Genomic DNA, 12,941 nt, shown 5'->3' with positions numbered 1-12,941 from the left:
CTTGGTGGCAATGTTCCCTCTAAGCTGTGCGGGTGCGCACCTGCGCATGTGGCAACAAAACACCGCGCAATAGTTTCCAAGTGCCACGCATTGGTTTTTGTGAGATGCCTTCCACGATAATAGGAGAGGAGAGCCAGCCTAGAGACAGCAATCATTTCTAGGTCCACAAGGCAGAAAGTAGCTGAGAGAAGGGGTGTGGGGGTTGGGAGCAGGCATGAGACAGGCTCCCAGCAGCGGCTGCTCGGATGTGCCAGAGAGAGAGAGGGAGAGGGGGAGAGGGGGAGGGAGGGAGGGAGGGGGAGGGAGAGAGAGAGAGAGAAAGAGAAAGAGAAAGAGAAAGAGAGAATGAATCCTTCCTTCCTTCAGCCCAACACTCTCGCTGGCATCCCGGCCAGACGAGAGGGACTGCAGAGGGTCTCCTCAAGTCTAGAGCAGCGAGTCATTCAATGGGAAAGTTGCCTCTTGGAAGGAGTGACCTGGCTTGGCTCCCGCTTCGTCTTTCCAGCTTCGTCTCTCCTGCCTCTTTGCTTCTCGGTTCGGTCATTGGGCGGCAGATCAAAAGTGCTTTAGCACTTTGTTAAGTTTTTTCTCTCTGTGTTATGTATATATATACATGTCTCCATGGATGCAATTGTTCAAGCATTTTTTTTCTTCTTTAAAAGAATTTTTGGATTTCTCCTCACCAAATCTTTCACCAGACTGAAAGAGTTAGAGTTGAAATATAAAGAGATTGTCAATCGCCATACTGTTAGATTGATAGGCAATTATGGACTATCTTGATTATATCCTCCTTAGAAAGAATATGCTACTGTATGGTTGAGAAAAAGATCAAACTTCATTCCATGGAAACCCAACAAAGTTCATTCAGGGTTTCTTTCTAGGATGGGCTTCTTGAGTCAACAGTGAATATTAGTTATCAAAAATGTAGGTAGAAAATTAAGCAGACAATAGGCAATTAGAAAAAGGGAAGCCAACTTTCTGAATTCTGTTTCTTTGCACTTAGTGACTTATAAATAGACTAATGTTCTGAAAACCTGACCTAAATTACTATATATTTTAAATAGCTGTAAAGCTATGCTGAAAAAGTTGTTCTCAAGGTATTGTGATAAATTCAATAAAAAGAAGGGAATTCTTAATGAACTTAAGGAGAAATGAGAGTATTGGATAGTAAATGGACAAATAAAATTATCAATCAGAGAATATTTGCACCTCAGAGTTGAAATGAGATGTTCTCTCTTACTCTTTCCTCTTCCTCTCTTCTCTCTCTGCCTCTCTCATCCTCTTTCTCTTTGTCTCTCTTCTCTTTCTCCTTCTTTTCCATTCTTCCTTCACTTTCTCTCTCCTCCCTTCTCTCTCCTCTTTGTCTCTTTCTGTCTCTCTCACCCTCTTTCTCTTTCTCTCTCTCTCTCTCTCCTTCTTTCCCACTCTTCTGTCACTTTCTCTCTCCTTCTCTGTCTCTTTCTGTCTCTCTTCCCTCTTTTTTCTTCCTCTCTTCCTGTCTCTCACTCTTTTATCACTTTCTCTCTACCGCCCAACCTGTCCCCATACTTATCTTCGACTGATCATGTTTGCAATAACTTACCTTTTCTAAATAGGCGCAGTTCCCTTACCGGATCCCTCGCTCACTCAAACACACAAACACACACACACACACACACAAAACCATTTTTCTCAATTCCAATTCAGATCCTATAAATCAATTGCTCTGTGAAACATCTGTGAAAAGAATTCAGGTGCTCAGGCATGAAAATGTGCCGCTCAAATACTATACTTTTCCGCACACACTGAAAAAAAAATAGAGGGAACATTGCTTGGGGGGGGGGGGGTAGACATTTCCTTCCAAACCAGGTAACATTATCAGTGCTGAAAGAGAGTAGAGTTTGCTCTTATTTTGATACCCTAGTGGCTTGCTCTGTCAGAGTTGGTGGCAGCCTTCCTTGATTAGGCTGTTATTTACTGTTAGCTTATTTGTCTGGTAGTTCCTTGATTGGGGTATTATTTACTTCTGGATTGTTGCTCTACTGCTAATCTTAGTGTTAATTTCTGCTCATATGGGGGTTGGTTGCTGGCGAGGAGGGGGTTTAGTCTTTTTTCTTGGAGATGAAGGATTAGAATTTGCTTCATTCGCCAAAGCCTAAAGTCTTTGATGGTCAAGAATGCCTGGCCCACTTCTATAAAATCTCAATGTTCTTTCCAGTACGTAGCAAGTAACATTTCTTCTATGGTTTTCAAAATCTTGAGAAGCCCATAAATACTGTTTTGGAGTAATAGAGGACGTAAGCAACACTAAAGAGCAAGCAACATCATCCCACAGTGATTCAATCCATGCAACTCACTCTACTTGTGCAATCATATCATGAGACTAGTGTGGCTTTTGCTGGATATCTGCCAGATATACTAGATACTGTATATCTGATTACTTACTGGTTGTCTGCATGGTTGCAGGGCTCCCATTCCCAGTGTATGGAGGGCAGAGGCCATCCACTTGCTGTGCATTGAAGGCTGTGCTCTCTTCCTTTAGTGACCAGCTCAGTATTGGAAAAATCAATCTCTTTTTCATAAATGTGAGGTTTCTCTGAAGAGGAAGAAAATAACACAGCTAGGTAAGCTTTCTTGAGAAAGAAGTCATAAGTATACATGAAGCAATAAAAGACAAATGTCATATCTGCCACAACTTAAACTCCTAATTAGAAATGATCCTTGATTCCATTTGTTGAGAAAGGTATTGTTTTATTAGAAGTCAAGTGTGTTGCAGTCATGCATAGCCAGAACTGAGAATCGTGTGCCAAAATCCCTAAGTTCAACTTTTCCCTTCCTTAATTTCCTCCCATTGTTGATGTCCCCATGACCAATCAGGTTCAAGCAAGACATTTTCAGAACGGTAAGCACAATTGTAGGTTGGTATGCAGCTGCCTTCTTCTCCCAGCTGGGTGACTTTGAGGCAGCATCTTGGGGAAATTCAGAGGTTACTTTCACTTTCCCCCAAGCATTTCCTCTCCCATCCAGCCTCGTTCATGGTAGATTGTCAATGCAAAAAATAAGGAAGCGTAAAGTGATAGCTGACAACTAGGATCTTCTTAAAGATCTATGCAGTCTTTAAGACCTGTGGACTTCAACTCCCAGAATTTCCCAGCCAATTCTGGGAGTTGAAGTCCATAGGTCTTAGAGTTGCCAAGATTTGACACTCTTGGTTTTAGATTATAAGATGTTATTTTCCATGTAAAACCTTCAATATTTTTCCTCTGCATCTCCCTTTCCCCAAATTTAAGGATTGATTCCTGCTCTCTTTTCATCTGCTACTGATTTGGAATAAAAACCATCCTCAAGCTCTAGATTCAATATAGCCACCTGTCTTGGTGAATTCTGGCCATCTTACAAAACATAATTTTGTTAGATGGTTAGATGACCTAGACATTGGTATTTGAACATAGATCTTTGTAATGTTTATATTCTATTGTATTTTATTAATCTAGGTAAAATCTCAATGGTGCTTTTTTTTCTTCAAAAGGCAGCTGGGCTTTTTTTTTCCTTCAGGAAGTTTTTCTCTTTCTTCATCAAGAAAAAGAAAAAGAAAGAGAGAGAAAAAACTAGTCCAGTTGCCTTTTGAAGAAAAAAACAACTTTGAGACAATCATGACCTGGATGAGTGAGAATCTCCATAAACTAGGTAAAATGTTAACATATATTGCTAGTCCATGTATGATATGCCATCCGGTAAATAAATAACAAAATATAAACTAATCCTAATGATATTATTATGATCATACTAATAATATAAACACTAAATTAAAGCAATTAAAAAACATAAATAACACAGAAGGCAGACAGCTCAGACTAAACAATAATTAAAATAAAGCAGGACATCCATCCCTTAAGCAGCACAAATGCAAAACAGTGTCGGCCCTTCAGATGAGTTGAATTATAAACATAGATGCAGAGAGCTGAAGAGACCTGGTCTGCACTAAAATTTGCTCAATATGTCTTTGGTGTATGTTACAGATTCTGTTCTACAGAGTATTGGAAAAAATAATCTGCATTCTTTCTCTTTTTGTGCCTGTGTGTGATTTACATACTCTTTTCCCAAACCTGGGCTGCATTAACACAAGTGAATCAAAACTTTTTTGTAATGTTGCCACAGGGTCAGTTTTAAAAAATGTAAACTTAAAGCTCGAACTTCTGTCACTAAGCAATGCGGTCATTAATTGAGTTGCTGCAAATCTGATAACCCTTTTAGCTATGGTCATTAAATGAATCACATAGTAGATAAGTGAATCCAGCTTCCCCCATTAACTTTGCTTAACTTTCTCGTGACCCTGGGACGATGGAACCAATGTAAATACATTCCCTTTGCCAAATGCCCAGATTTTAAGGGATGTTGCAACAGTTGTGAGAGGACTAGTCGTAAGTTACATTTTTCAGTGCTACTATAATTGAACATGGAATGGATGTAAGTAAAGGACTACCTCTATTCTTTGTCAGCAGCTCTTTTGCAAGTGTTGGTAATGAAGAAAAGATTGAATTTTGGTGAGCGAATGAAAAAAATGCTGCACCTTTTTGAGTGTTTCAGGCGATGAGCAAAAATGCTCAGTGAAGAAACACATACCAATTGTCCTTGACTTACAACAGTTCACTTAGGGACCATTTGAAGTTGCAATGGCACTGAAAAAAGTGACTTATGACTGTTGCAGCCTTCCCATTGTCATGTGACTAAAATTCAGATGCTTGTAAATTGATTCATATTAACAACGGTTGCAATGTCCCAGAGTCATGTGTTCACATTTTGTGATCTTCTGACAGGCTAAGTCAATGGGGAAGTCAGATTCATTTAACAACCGTGATACTAATTTAAATTTCTCACTTTGCAACATAAACTCTGGATTCAATTGTGGTTGTAAGTTGAGGACTACCTGTACATTGCACAGCAAAAGTGCAACCCTGCTTAAAAGGTCAGGAAGAAAGGACTTATAAGAGATCTCCTGGTGGAGATTTTGATTTGGAGAGGCATTTTCTCTGCTTCTGCATCTCAACTGCCTTAGCCAGTCTGGAGGGACATGAAGGTTTTGTCAAGATAATCTCATTCCAAATGCTTAGCTCAACAATCTTAGAAGGAGAGATTAAACATATCTAGCACAGAGACAAAATCTTTTCTATTTGATGACAGGCGTGAACAGATAAATGCTTGAATTCTTTGATTGTAATAATGGATTTTTCCACTTAGCACTCAATTAAAACAATGGCTTATATGAATTACAGATGCGCTTTTCATTACCCAATTAATTTTTAAAATGTAGATGGCATTATTAAATATTATGTGAAACCTGAAATCAGGCCTAATGAATTAGGGAATAAAGTAATCACTGCTGGAGAAACAAAAGAGCAATTATTTACTCTAACCTGGAAAGATAAAGCTATGGAACACACTGTTTTCTTTAAACACACACACACACACACACACACACACACACACACATTTGCACCCATAGTCGCATGACTACACTATGATGGAGGAAGTTATAAAGACAGTCTAGGAACCAGCGATGAAAGGAAGGTCGTGGGGTCAGGAAAAGAAAGTTCTCTTTGGTTGATTGTTATTGAGAACAGATTGTCGGCAATAAATCTGCAATAAGAGGTTACTACGGCAACCAAGTTTTCTAGCTGCTTAGGTCAAATATGCAATTAAATAGTGGCTGCCACAAAAAGGAACATTTTCAAAGTTCTCCACCCCATGCAGAGATTACTACAAAAAATATGAAGTGACATTATCTGGCATAGCTTAACCATATGTTTAAGACTGAACTCTGCTGTTCCTTCCTATGCATAGTTGTTCATCACTGCCACTCACTTGCCGACTTGTCAACTGGCTATCTTACGGCAGAGTTTCTTACAACATTCCATTCCAGTGAGGGTCTTCCAGCAGCCTTAAGCACCACGAAGCAGCGATTTTCCAAGAAAAATTAAAAAGGACAATTCATTGTCCTTTTAGACCCATCAGCCAAAAGTTCTGGCTTTCTTCTGTTTGATGACCATGAGTGAAACTAATCATCACCATTCCTCCCCCCCCCACCCCAGTATAGCCCATAAAGGTAGACCATGGTGGAAAACCTCCAGTGATGAGAGGAAGGTAATCTTTTAGTTCTTAATTCAGCCATTCCCAGCTGAAGACCCTTTGTATACCGTCTACATACTTCTGAACGTGATGATTTTTCTGTCCCAACATATCTGAGGGACAGCCATTTAAAGAAGTTGTTTACCAGGATGAGTAAAGACTGAGTTGTTTGATTAAATCACATCTCGTGATGGAATCCAATGAGGAGGTGAAATCCAGAGCAGTAAGAGGCAACTCAGCCCAGAGAAAGAGAGGGAAGACAACCCCTCCCTAATGGTTCCCAGAGTATATTGTTGATGCAAAGAGTCCCCAGATTTTCTCTAGAGGTGTCAGACAGGAAAAAATTAACAGAAGAGAATAACAGAATAACAGAGTTGGAAGGGACCTATGAGATCTTCCAGTCCAACACCCTATTCTGGCTGGAAACCCTCTACCATTTCAGATAAATAGATGTCAAATCTCTTCTTCAAAAAGTCCAGTGTTGGAACAATCACAACTTCTGGAGGCCAGTCGTTCCACTGATTAATTGTTCTAAATTTCTCCTTAGCTCTAGGTTGCTTCTCTCCTTGATTAGTTTCGAACCATTGTTTCTTGTCCTGCCTTCAGGTGTTTTGGAAATAGGTTGACCCCCTCTTTTTTGTGGCAGCCCCTCAAATATTGGAAGGCTGCTGTCATGTAACCCCTAGTCCTTATTTTCATTAAACTAGACATACTCAATTCCTGCAAGTGTTTTAGCTTCCAGTCTCTTAATCATCTTTGTTGCTCTTCTCTGCACTCTTTCCAGAGTTTCAACATTTTTTATACATCATGGTGACTGAAACTGGATGCAGCATTCCAAGCGTGATCTTATCAAGGCATTATAAAATGGTATTAACACTTCACCACATGTCATTCTTGCTTTTAAGCTTGACACATCTCACAAGACAGCTACCTCTACCTAAATCAAAGCGTTTATACCCTGAAAGTTTTGGAAGGCCCCATTTCATCGAATCAGAGAATCGATGAAAGGGACCTTGGATATCTTCTAGTCCAACCCCCACCCCCACACTGAGGCAGAAGACCTTATATCATCCTGGTCCAATCTTTTCTCACTGATTAATTTCAAACTTTTCTTTCTGAATCAGAAAGAAACTATGGAATAGAAAATAGAAAAAATAGAATAGAGAAAATGTACAGATGAGCAGATGATGTACAATTGTCCTGGGGTGGCTTTCAAATGTGAGCTGAATCGATGCTTCTCACAAGAGTTGGAATGCAAAGAATTGGGGAGGGAGGTTGCTATTTTGAGCCACTTGGGTTTGCATAAGAATTTGCATAAGCAGCCTTTCATGTTGTTTTTCTTAGCGTTTGTCCCACATTGTTGCAGGAGCCACTTGTTTTGCACTGTGCTTACCTAGTTTTTTCAGCCAAGCTCATTAGCGCCTGATGTGACAAGAAGTTTTGTTTTTCAGCTGGATGCTGATTTGGGTTTAAAGGGAGAGCCTGATCCAAAGTCAGCCAGGTACGTTTTGGATCTAAGAGAGGCCTTGATCATAGATCTCCTTGCGCCTGACCCAATCTCTTAACCATTGAGACATACTGGGTCTCTGGAAAGCATCTTCCAATCCATGGAAGTTTGATCGTGAGACTTTTGTTAAACACATCTTTGTTCCAACTGGTGAATAAAACCCGTAGAACGGCTTGCCTGAAAAAGAGGGGTGGTTTCTTAAAAAGAGATGGAATTCAAGTAATGGAATGGCTTGCCTTCAAAAGTTGTGGGTGCTCCATCACTGGGGGCTTTTAAGAAGATAACGGACATCCCTTTGTCTGAAATGATACAGAGGCTCCTGCTTGAGCAAGGGGTTGGGTTAGAAGACCTCCAAGGTCCCTTCCAACTCATGATGCTGCTGCTGATGAAAATGTCCAGTTCTCAAGTAGCCGGCACATTCTCCTGGTTCTCATTCAGCCTTCTCCTCTACCTTGCCAGGTAGAGAAATTCTCCCCTATTTCTAACTGTTCTCATTCCACTCAATGAAAGAGAATTTGCTCTTGAAGATTCTTCTAAAATGCCTTTCAAAGGAGGAGAGCATTTTTCTTCTCATCACAAATTTGTGCAAAAAGTTGAAAAACTGTTTCTGCCCTGCATTGTGTCAGATCAGCAGGTGACCCACACTGAAATGTACAGTTTTTCTCTTTTCTTTCCAACTCATTGCCTTTGTATAAAGAACAAAAGAAACTCTGGTTTTTAAGCAGTTCCTTTTCGGTATGCACGATTGCACATGTGGCCACAACCTATGCCAAAATCTCTATATAATTTGAGTCACACATGATATTAAGCATCTCATGATGAATTTAATGAGACAAGGACTTCAAAACAAAGTTGCTTTTAAAAAAAATAAAAGCTTCTGTCTTGCCTAGACAAACATTCCTACCTAATTGGAAGGAACTGGAACTTACTAAAATGACACCCTTGAAAAAAAAAATTAATGAGAGGTGAATTGGCATGAAAGCTTCTGTTGACACCAGTGTCACATATTGCTACAAATAACCTGCTTTGTTTTTAGATGCACAAGTTTAATTGCTTGAAGTCTCACCCAGCCAGTTTGAGCCCATTTTCTGAATTCCAAGCTTAGCAAAGCAAATTCAGAGCCACTTGATGAAATTCTGTTGACAGGCTCAAATGCTTGACTTGTTCCAATTCAATGTTTCCGATTGATTCAAAAAGTCAAGTTGATTATATATGTTAGTTCAGCCCTGAATTGACTTGACAAAATGATCTTTTTGCCTTCCAAACTGCACCATTAATTTGATGCATCCAATTCAGTAATTGATCTGAAACATTGTTCCGATTCAGAAAGATGATCTGATCTGATTAAATCACTTTGGAAACTTGAACCAGTTCGAATATCAGATTGACCTCTGATGTCATAATGATACACGGCTTGTTTTCTTAGATGTAGGTCATTTGATAACTGCAATATGGGTGGATTTACACATAGAAAAGAACATCTACCAGATACATTGCAATTTGGAGCGAAATAGAGTAGAATTGCAGCTACTTCCATAACAGAAGCATAATCGAAAACTTTTTTCTCCAGCATTGCAAGTCTGTGTGACTCAGTGTCCCCATTCCTATTTCTTGATTCCCACCCATGCAAACATTTTATTAAATATATACATGAAACATGCACACCCAATGTTCATATATCATGCCAACTCTAAAATAATTTTTTCCCCCAAAAACAAAGTCTATGGTGGTTTAACAAAAAGGCTCAGTTCTGATTGTTAAGACAATGACAGTCCACATGCATTGCAAACTTCACAACCCATTTCCTGTAGTTTAAAGCTTGGGTGCAGATTGCCTCATGTCATGACTGACTTTCATGAACATCCACTTGTCTGGTTGTGTATGGAATAGTATAGCAACAGCACTTAGATTTATATACTGCTTCACAGTGCTTGACAGCCCTCTCTAAACAGTTTAAGCATCTTGCCCCAACAATCTGGGTCCTCATTTTGCCGATTTTGGAAGGATGGAAGGCTGCGTCACCTTTGAGGCAGTCAGGATCGAACTGATGGCAAACAGCAGAATTAGCCTGCAATGCTGCATTCTAATCACTGTTCTTAGAGTCTCCTGCTTGAGAAGGGGGTTGGACTAGAAGATCTTGAAGGTCACTTCCAGCCATGTAATTTTATGTTCTATGAAATTCAACTCTCAGAATTCTCCAGGTAAATTTTTTGCCTTCTGGTAAAAAAGTAATGTTAACTAAAAGGTTGACTCAGTCTTCCATCCTTCCCAGGTTGGTAAAATGAGGACCCAGATTGTCACTGGCTCTTGTTACTTTTAAAGCCTGGGGAATGGACAAATTTCACTATGTGAATAATTTGCATGGTTAAAGAAAATTGGCATGGCATTTCCTAACTCTATTTAAGCAGAGCATCATTTGCAAAAATATATACCCCTGTATTGGGGATTTCTTTTTTTAGTTTAATCTTAAAATAACTACCAGAACCCTAAATTCTTCTTGCCTTGATATATTCTGCTCTCTCAGGAAATTATCTTAAGCCAAAGAAATCCTAACTATAACAGCAATTAATATTGTCTGAAGCTTCACATCACTACAGATCCTCACGCCTAATATAGATTAAAGCTTTTACAATGGAAGTCGTTAAAAAGAGACAACTCTGAAATAGAGATGCTGGATTCCAAATGTAGGATGGAAGTAAGAAAGAATATTGTTTGCTGTTCTTCTGGTTTGTAATTCCTTCCCAATGCAAAGTAAATTAAATTACATCAGAGTTTGATTAAATTTAATCATGACAGACCAGGAAAAGTGAAGATTCAACAGAAACATAGTTTGGGACCAGAAATTGGCAACTCCCCAAAACAACTGCCACGTTTCAAGGGGAATTTTGGCACTCTATTGATCAAATCTGCACATGACCAATTTAGTTTCAACTTTGCAGCACACCTAACAATTGAAAATAACAAAGGGGACCCGTTAAGAGAGAAAACATTAGAAGGCCCATGGCCTATAATGACCACTTCAACATTTATCTTAAACAGTACAAGTAGTCCTCAACTTCTGATCCCAACTGAAAACAGAATGCACAACTGTTATGATGCCTTTGGCATAGGATCCATGCTCATTCTCCAACCTGAGACTATGAAATACATACAGCATCTACATGCTCCTAGGTGAGTTGTATTGGTTGCAAAGCATGCAAGTAGAACTGAAAAGAGTGCTCAAGATGGGTGTGTGGGTTCCCTAAATCAGGAGACATTAGCCTTTTGCAGGTTTAGCTGGGAAGTTCGCTTTCAGGTACAATGCTACACATTTCAGGAGGTCCACCTATTCTCCAAAGCACTAGAAGGAAGGACAAGAAGCAATGGATGGAAACTAATCAAGGAGAGAAGCAACCTGGAATTAAGGAGAAACTTCCTAACAGTGAGAACAATTAACCAGTGGAATGACTTGCCTCCAGAAGTTGTGAATGATCCAACACTGGAAGTTTTTAAGAAGAGATTGGATAACCATTTGTCTGAAATAGTATAGGGTTTTCTGCCTAAGCAGGGGGTTGGACTAGAAGACCTCCAAGCTCCCTTACAACTCTTTTATTCAGTTATTCTGAATTTCCATTGCCAAGCAAGGCTGTTCTTAAGTGAGTCGTGTCCAATTTTACCACCTTTTCCCCACGGTTATTAAGCAAAGCACTACACTTGAATCTCATGGTTGTTAAGTGCATACAGCTTCCCCCACTAACTGCTTGTCAGAAGTCGGCTGGCAAAATTGCAAATGGTGATCATACAAACCTGCAACTGTCATAAGTACAAGTCAGTTGCCAAGCCCCAGAATTCTGATCATGTGATCATGGAAATGCTATGACAGTTGTAAATGGGGTGACCATTTCTAAGTAACTTTTTTTTCAGTGCCATTGTCACTCGAAACAGTCACTATTTTGTAGGTCAAGGACAATCTGGATAGCAGTAACTCTGATGATTAAAATAATAACACTTAAGTACAGAATCTTGTAAAAATTATAGAACAAACTAAACTTTCACCTAGCATAACTTCATATGCTTCAGTATGTGAGAACTCTTCTGTGAAACCATAAGATTGCACCCTGATGGTTTTAGGTTGTTTTATGAGGGGTGGATAAATACAATGGTCCCTTGGTACTCAACTGCTTGGAAACACATCACATTTGGTATTCAATGTGTTTTGATGTCCTGGTACTCATACTTCGTTTGATACTCAATGTACAAGCTAGAGCTTGTTGGTGTTGGTTGCCTCTAGGTTCATTACATTGTTCCTTATGGGAAAAATCTGTTTGGTCCTCATTGCATCTCAGAACCAATTAATGACGAGTACTGAGATACCAATGTGTTATCCTTTTTTCTGTTGAGACTGTAAGCCTTGTTAAATATGGGCAAATCTTACCTTTTCCCTCTTTCTTTTATTTTCAGGGAGACGTAAGTACAGGTAGTCCTTGACTTACAACAGTTCATTTAGTGACCCTTCAAAGTTACAACAGAACTGGAAAAAAATGACATGACTGTTTTTCACACTTATGACCGCTGTAGCATCTCCGTGGTCACGTGATTAAAATTCAAACGTAATTGACAACTGACTCATGTTTATGACGGTCGCAATGTTCTGGAGTCATGTGATCCCTTTTGCGACCCTTTGACAAGCAGTCAATGGGAAAGCCAGATTCACTTTACAACAGTGTTACTAGTGTAACAACAGTGATTCACTTAACAACTGTGGGAAGCAAGGTAATAAAATGTGGCAAAACTCATTTAACAAATGTCTCACTTAGTGACAGAAATTCTAGCCTCAATTGTGGTCGTAAGTGGGGGACTACTTGTACCAGGAAAAGTTCCTGCTGTTCACCAAACATAATTTTTTCATTTACTCTCTTAGCATATTGGATATAGATTGAAATTCAGCCAATTCAGTTTCATTAAATTCAAATAATAATCTTTATTGACCATTGCAGAAGTTAATAATCCTAAATGACCACTGGAGAAATTCCAACAAGGAAAAGAATTGCTCAATGAAAAGATAATTTTAAAAATCATGCTAAACTTAGGCAAGGAGTTAATTGGAGCTAAAGAAAATTTAAGGAAAAAATTCAAAGTCATTTGGCCACTCATATCTCATGCTTTGGATGCCAATTGTGTATTGTCTCCTCATTCAGCCAAATAGCTAAACCTTGCTATTAGAAAATCTAAGATCAATTTTTTAAAAACAAAAATCAAGCTAGCTGCTATATCTCTCCAAAGGGTTGTTTCTGGGCTGAGAAATGAATTTGTCCCTGTAATTACCAGATGTTATAACATTAGCTGTGAA

The 12,941-nt window shown here is 39.2% G+C and overlaps 1 protein-coding gene across 2 annotated transcripts in view; it reads right to left on the bottom strand.

Moving 5' to 3' along the window:
* Positions 1-12,941, bottom strand: part of LOC116515685 (vascular endothelial growth factor receptor kdr-like) — a 210,198-nt gene that overhangs the window by 76,916 nt on the left and 120,341 nt on the right. For both annotated transcript variants that reach the window (XM_032227845.1, XM_032227846.1), the window contains exon 10: positions 2,425-2,575. In XM_032227845.1, coding sequence (XP_032083736.1) covers positions 2,425-2,575 — 151 coding nt within the window. The remainder of the gene's footprint in view (positions 1-2,424; positions 2,576-12,941) is intronic.

The sequence above is a fragment of the Thamnophis elegans genome, chromosome 12, assembly GCF_009769535.1.
Source record: "Thamnophis elegans isolate rThaEle1 chromosome 12, rThaEle1.pri, whole genome shotgun sequence".
Classification (NCBI taxonomy): domain Eukaryota; kingdom Metazoa; phylum Chordata; class Lepidosauria; order Squamata; family Colubridae; genus Thamnophis; species Thamnophis elegans.
Note: the sequence above shows the minus strand (reverse complement) of the source record. Positions and strands in the feature narration are given on the sequence as shown.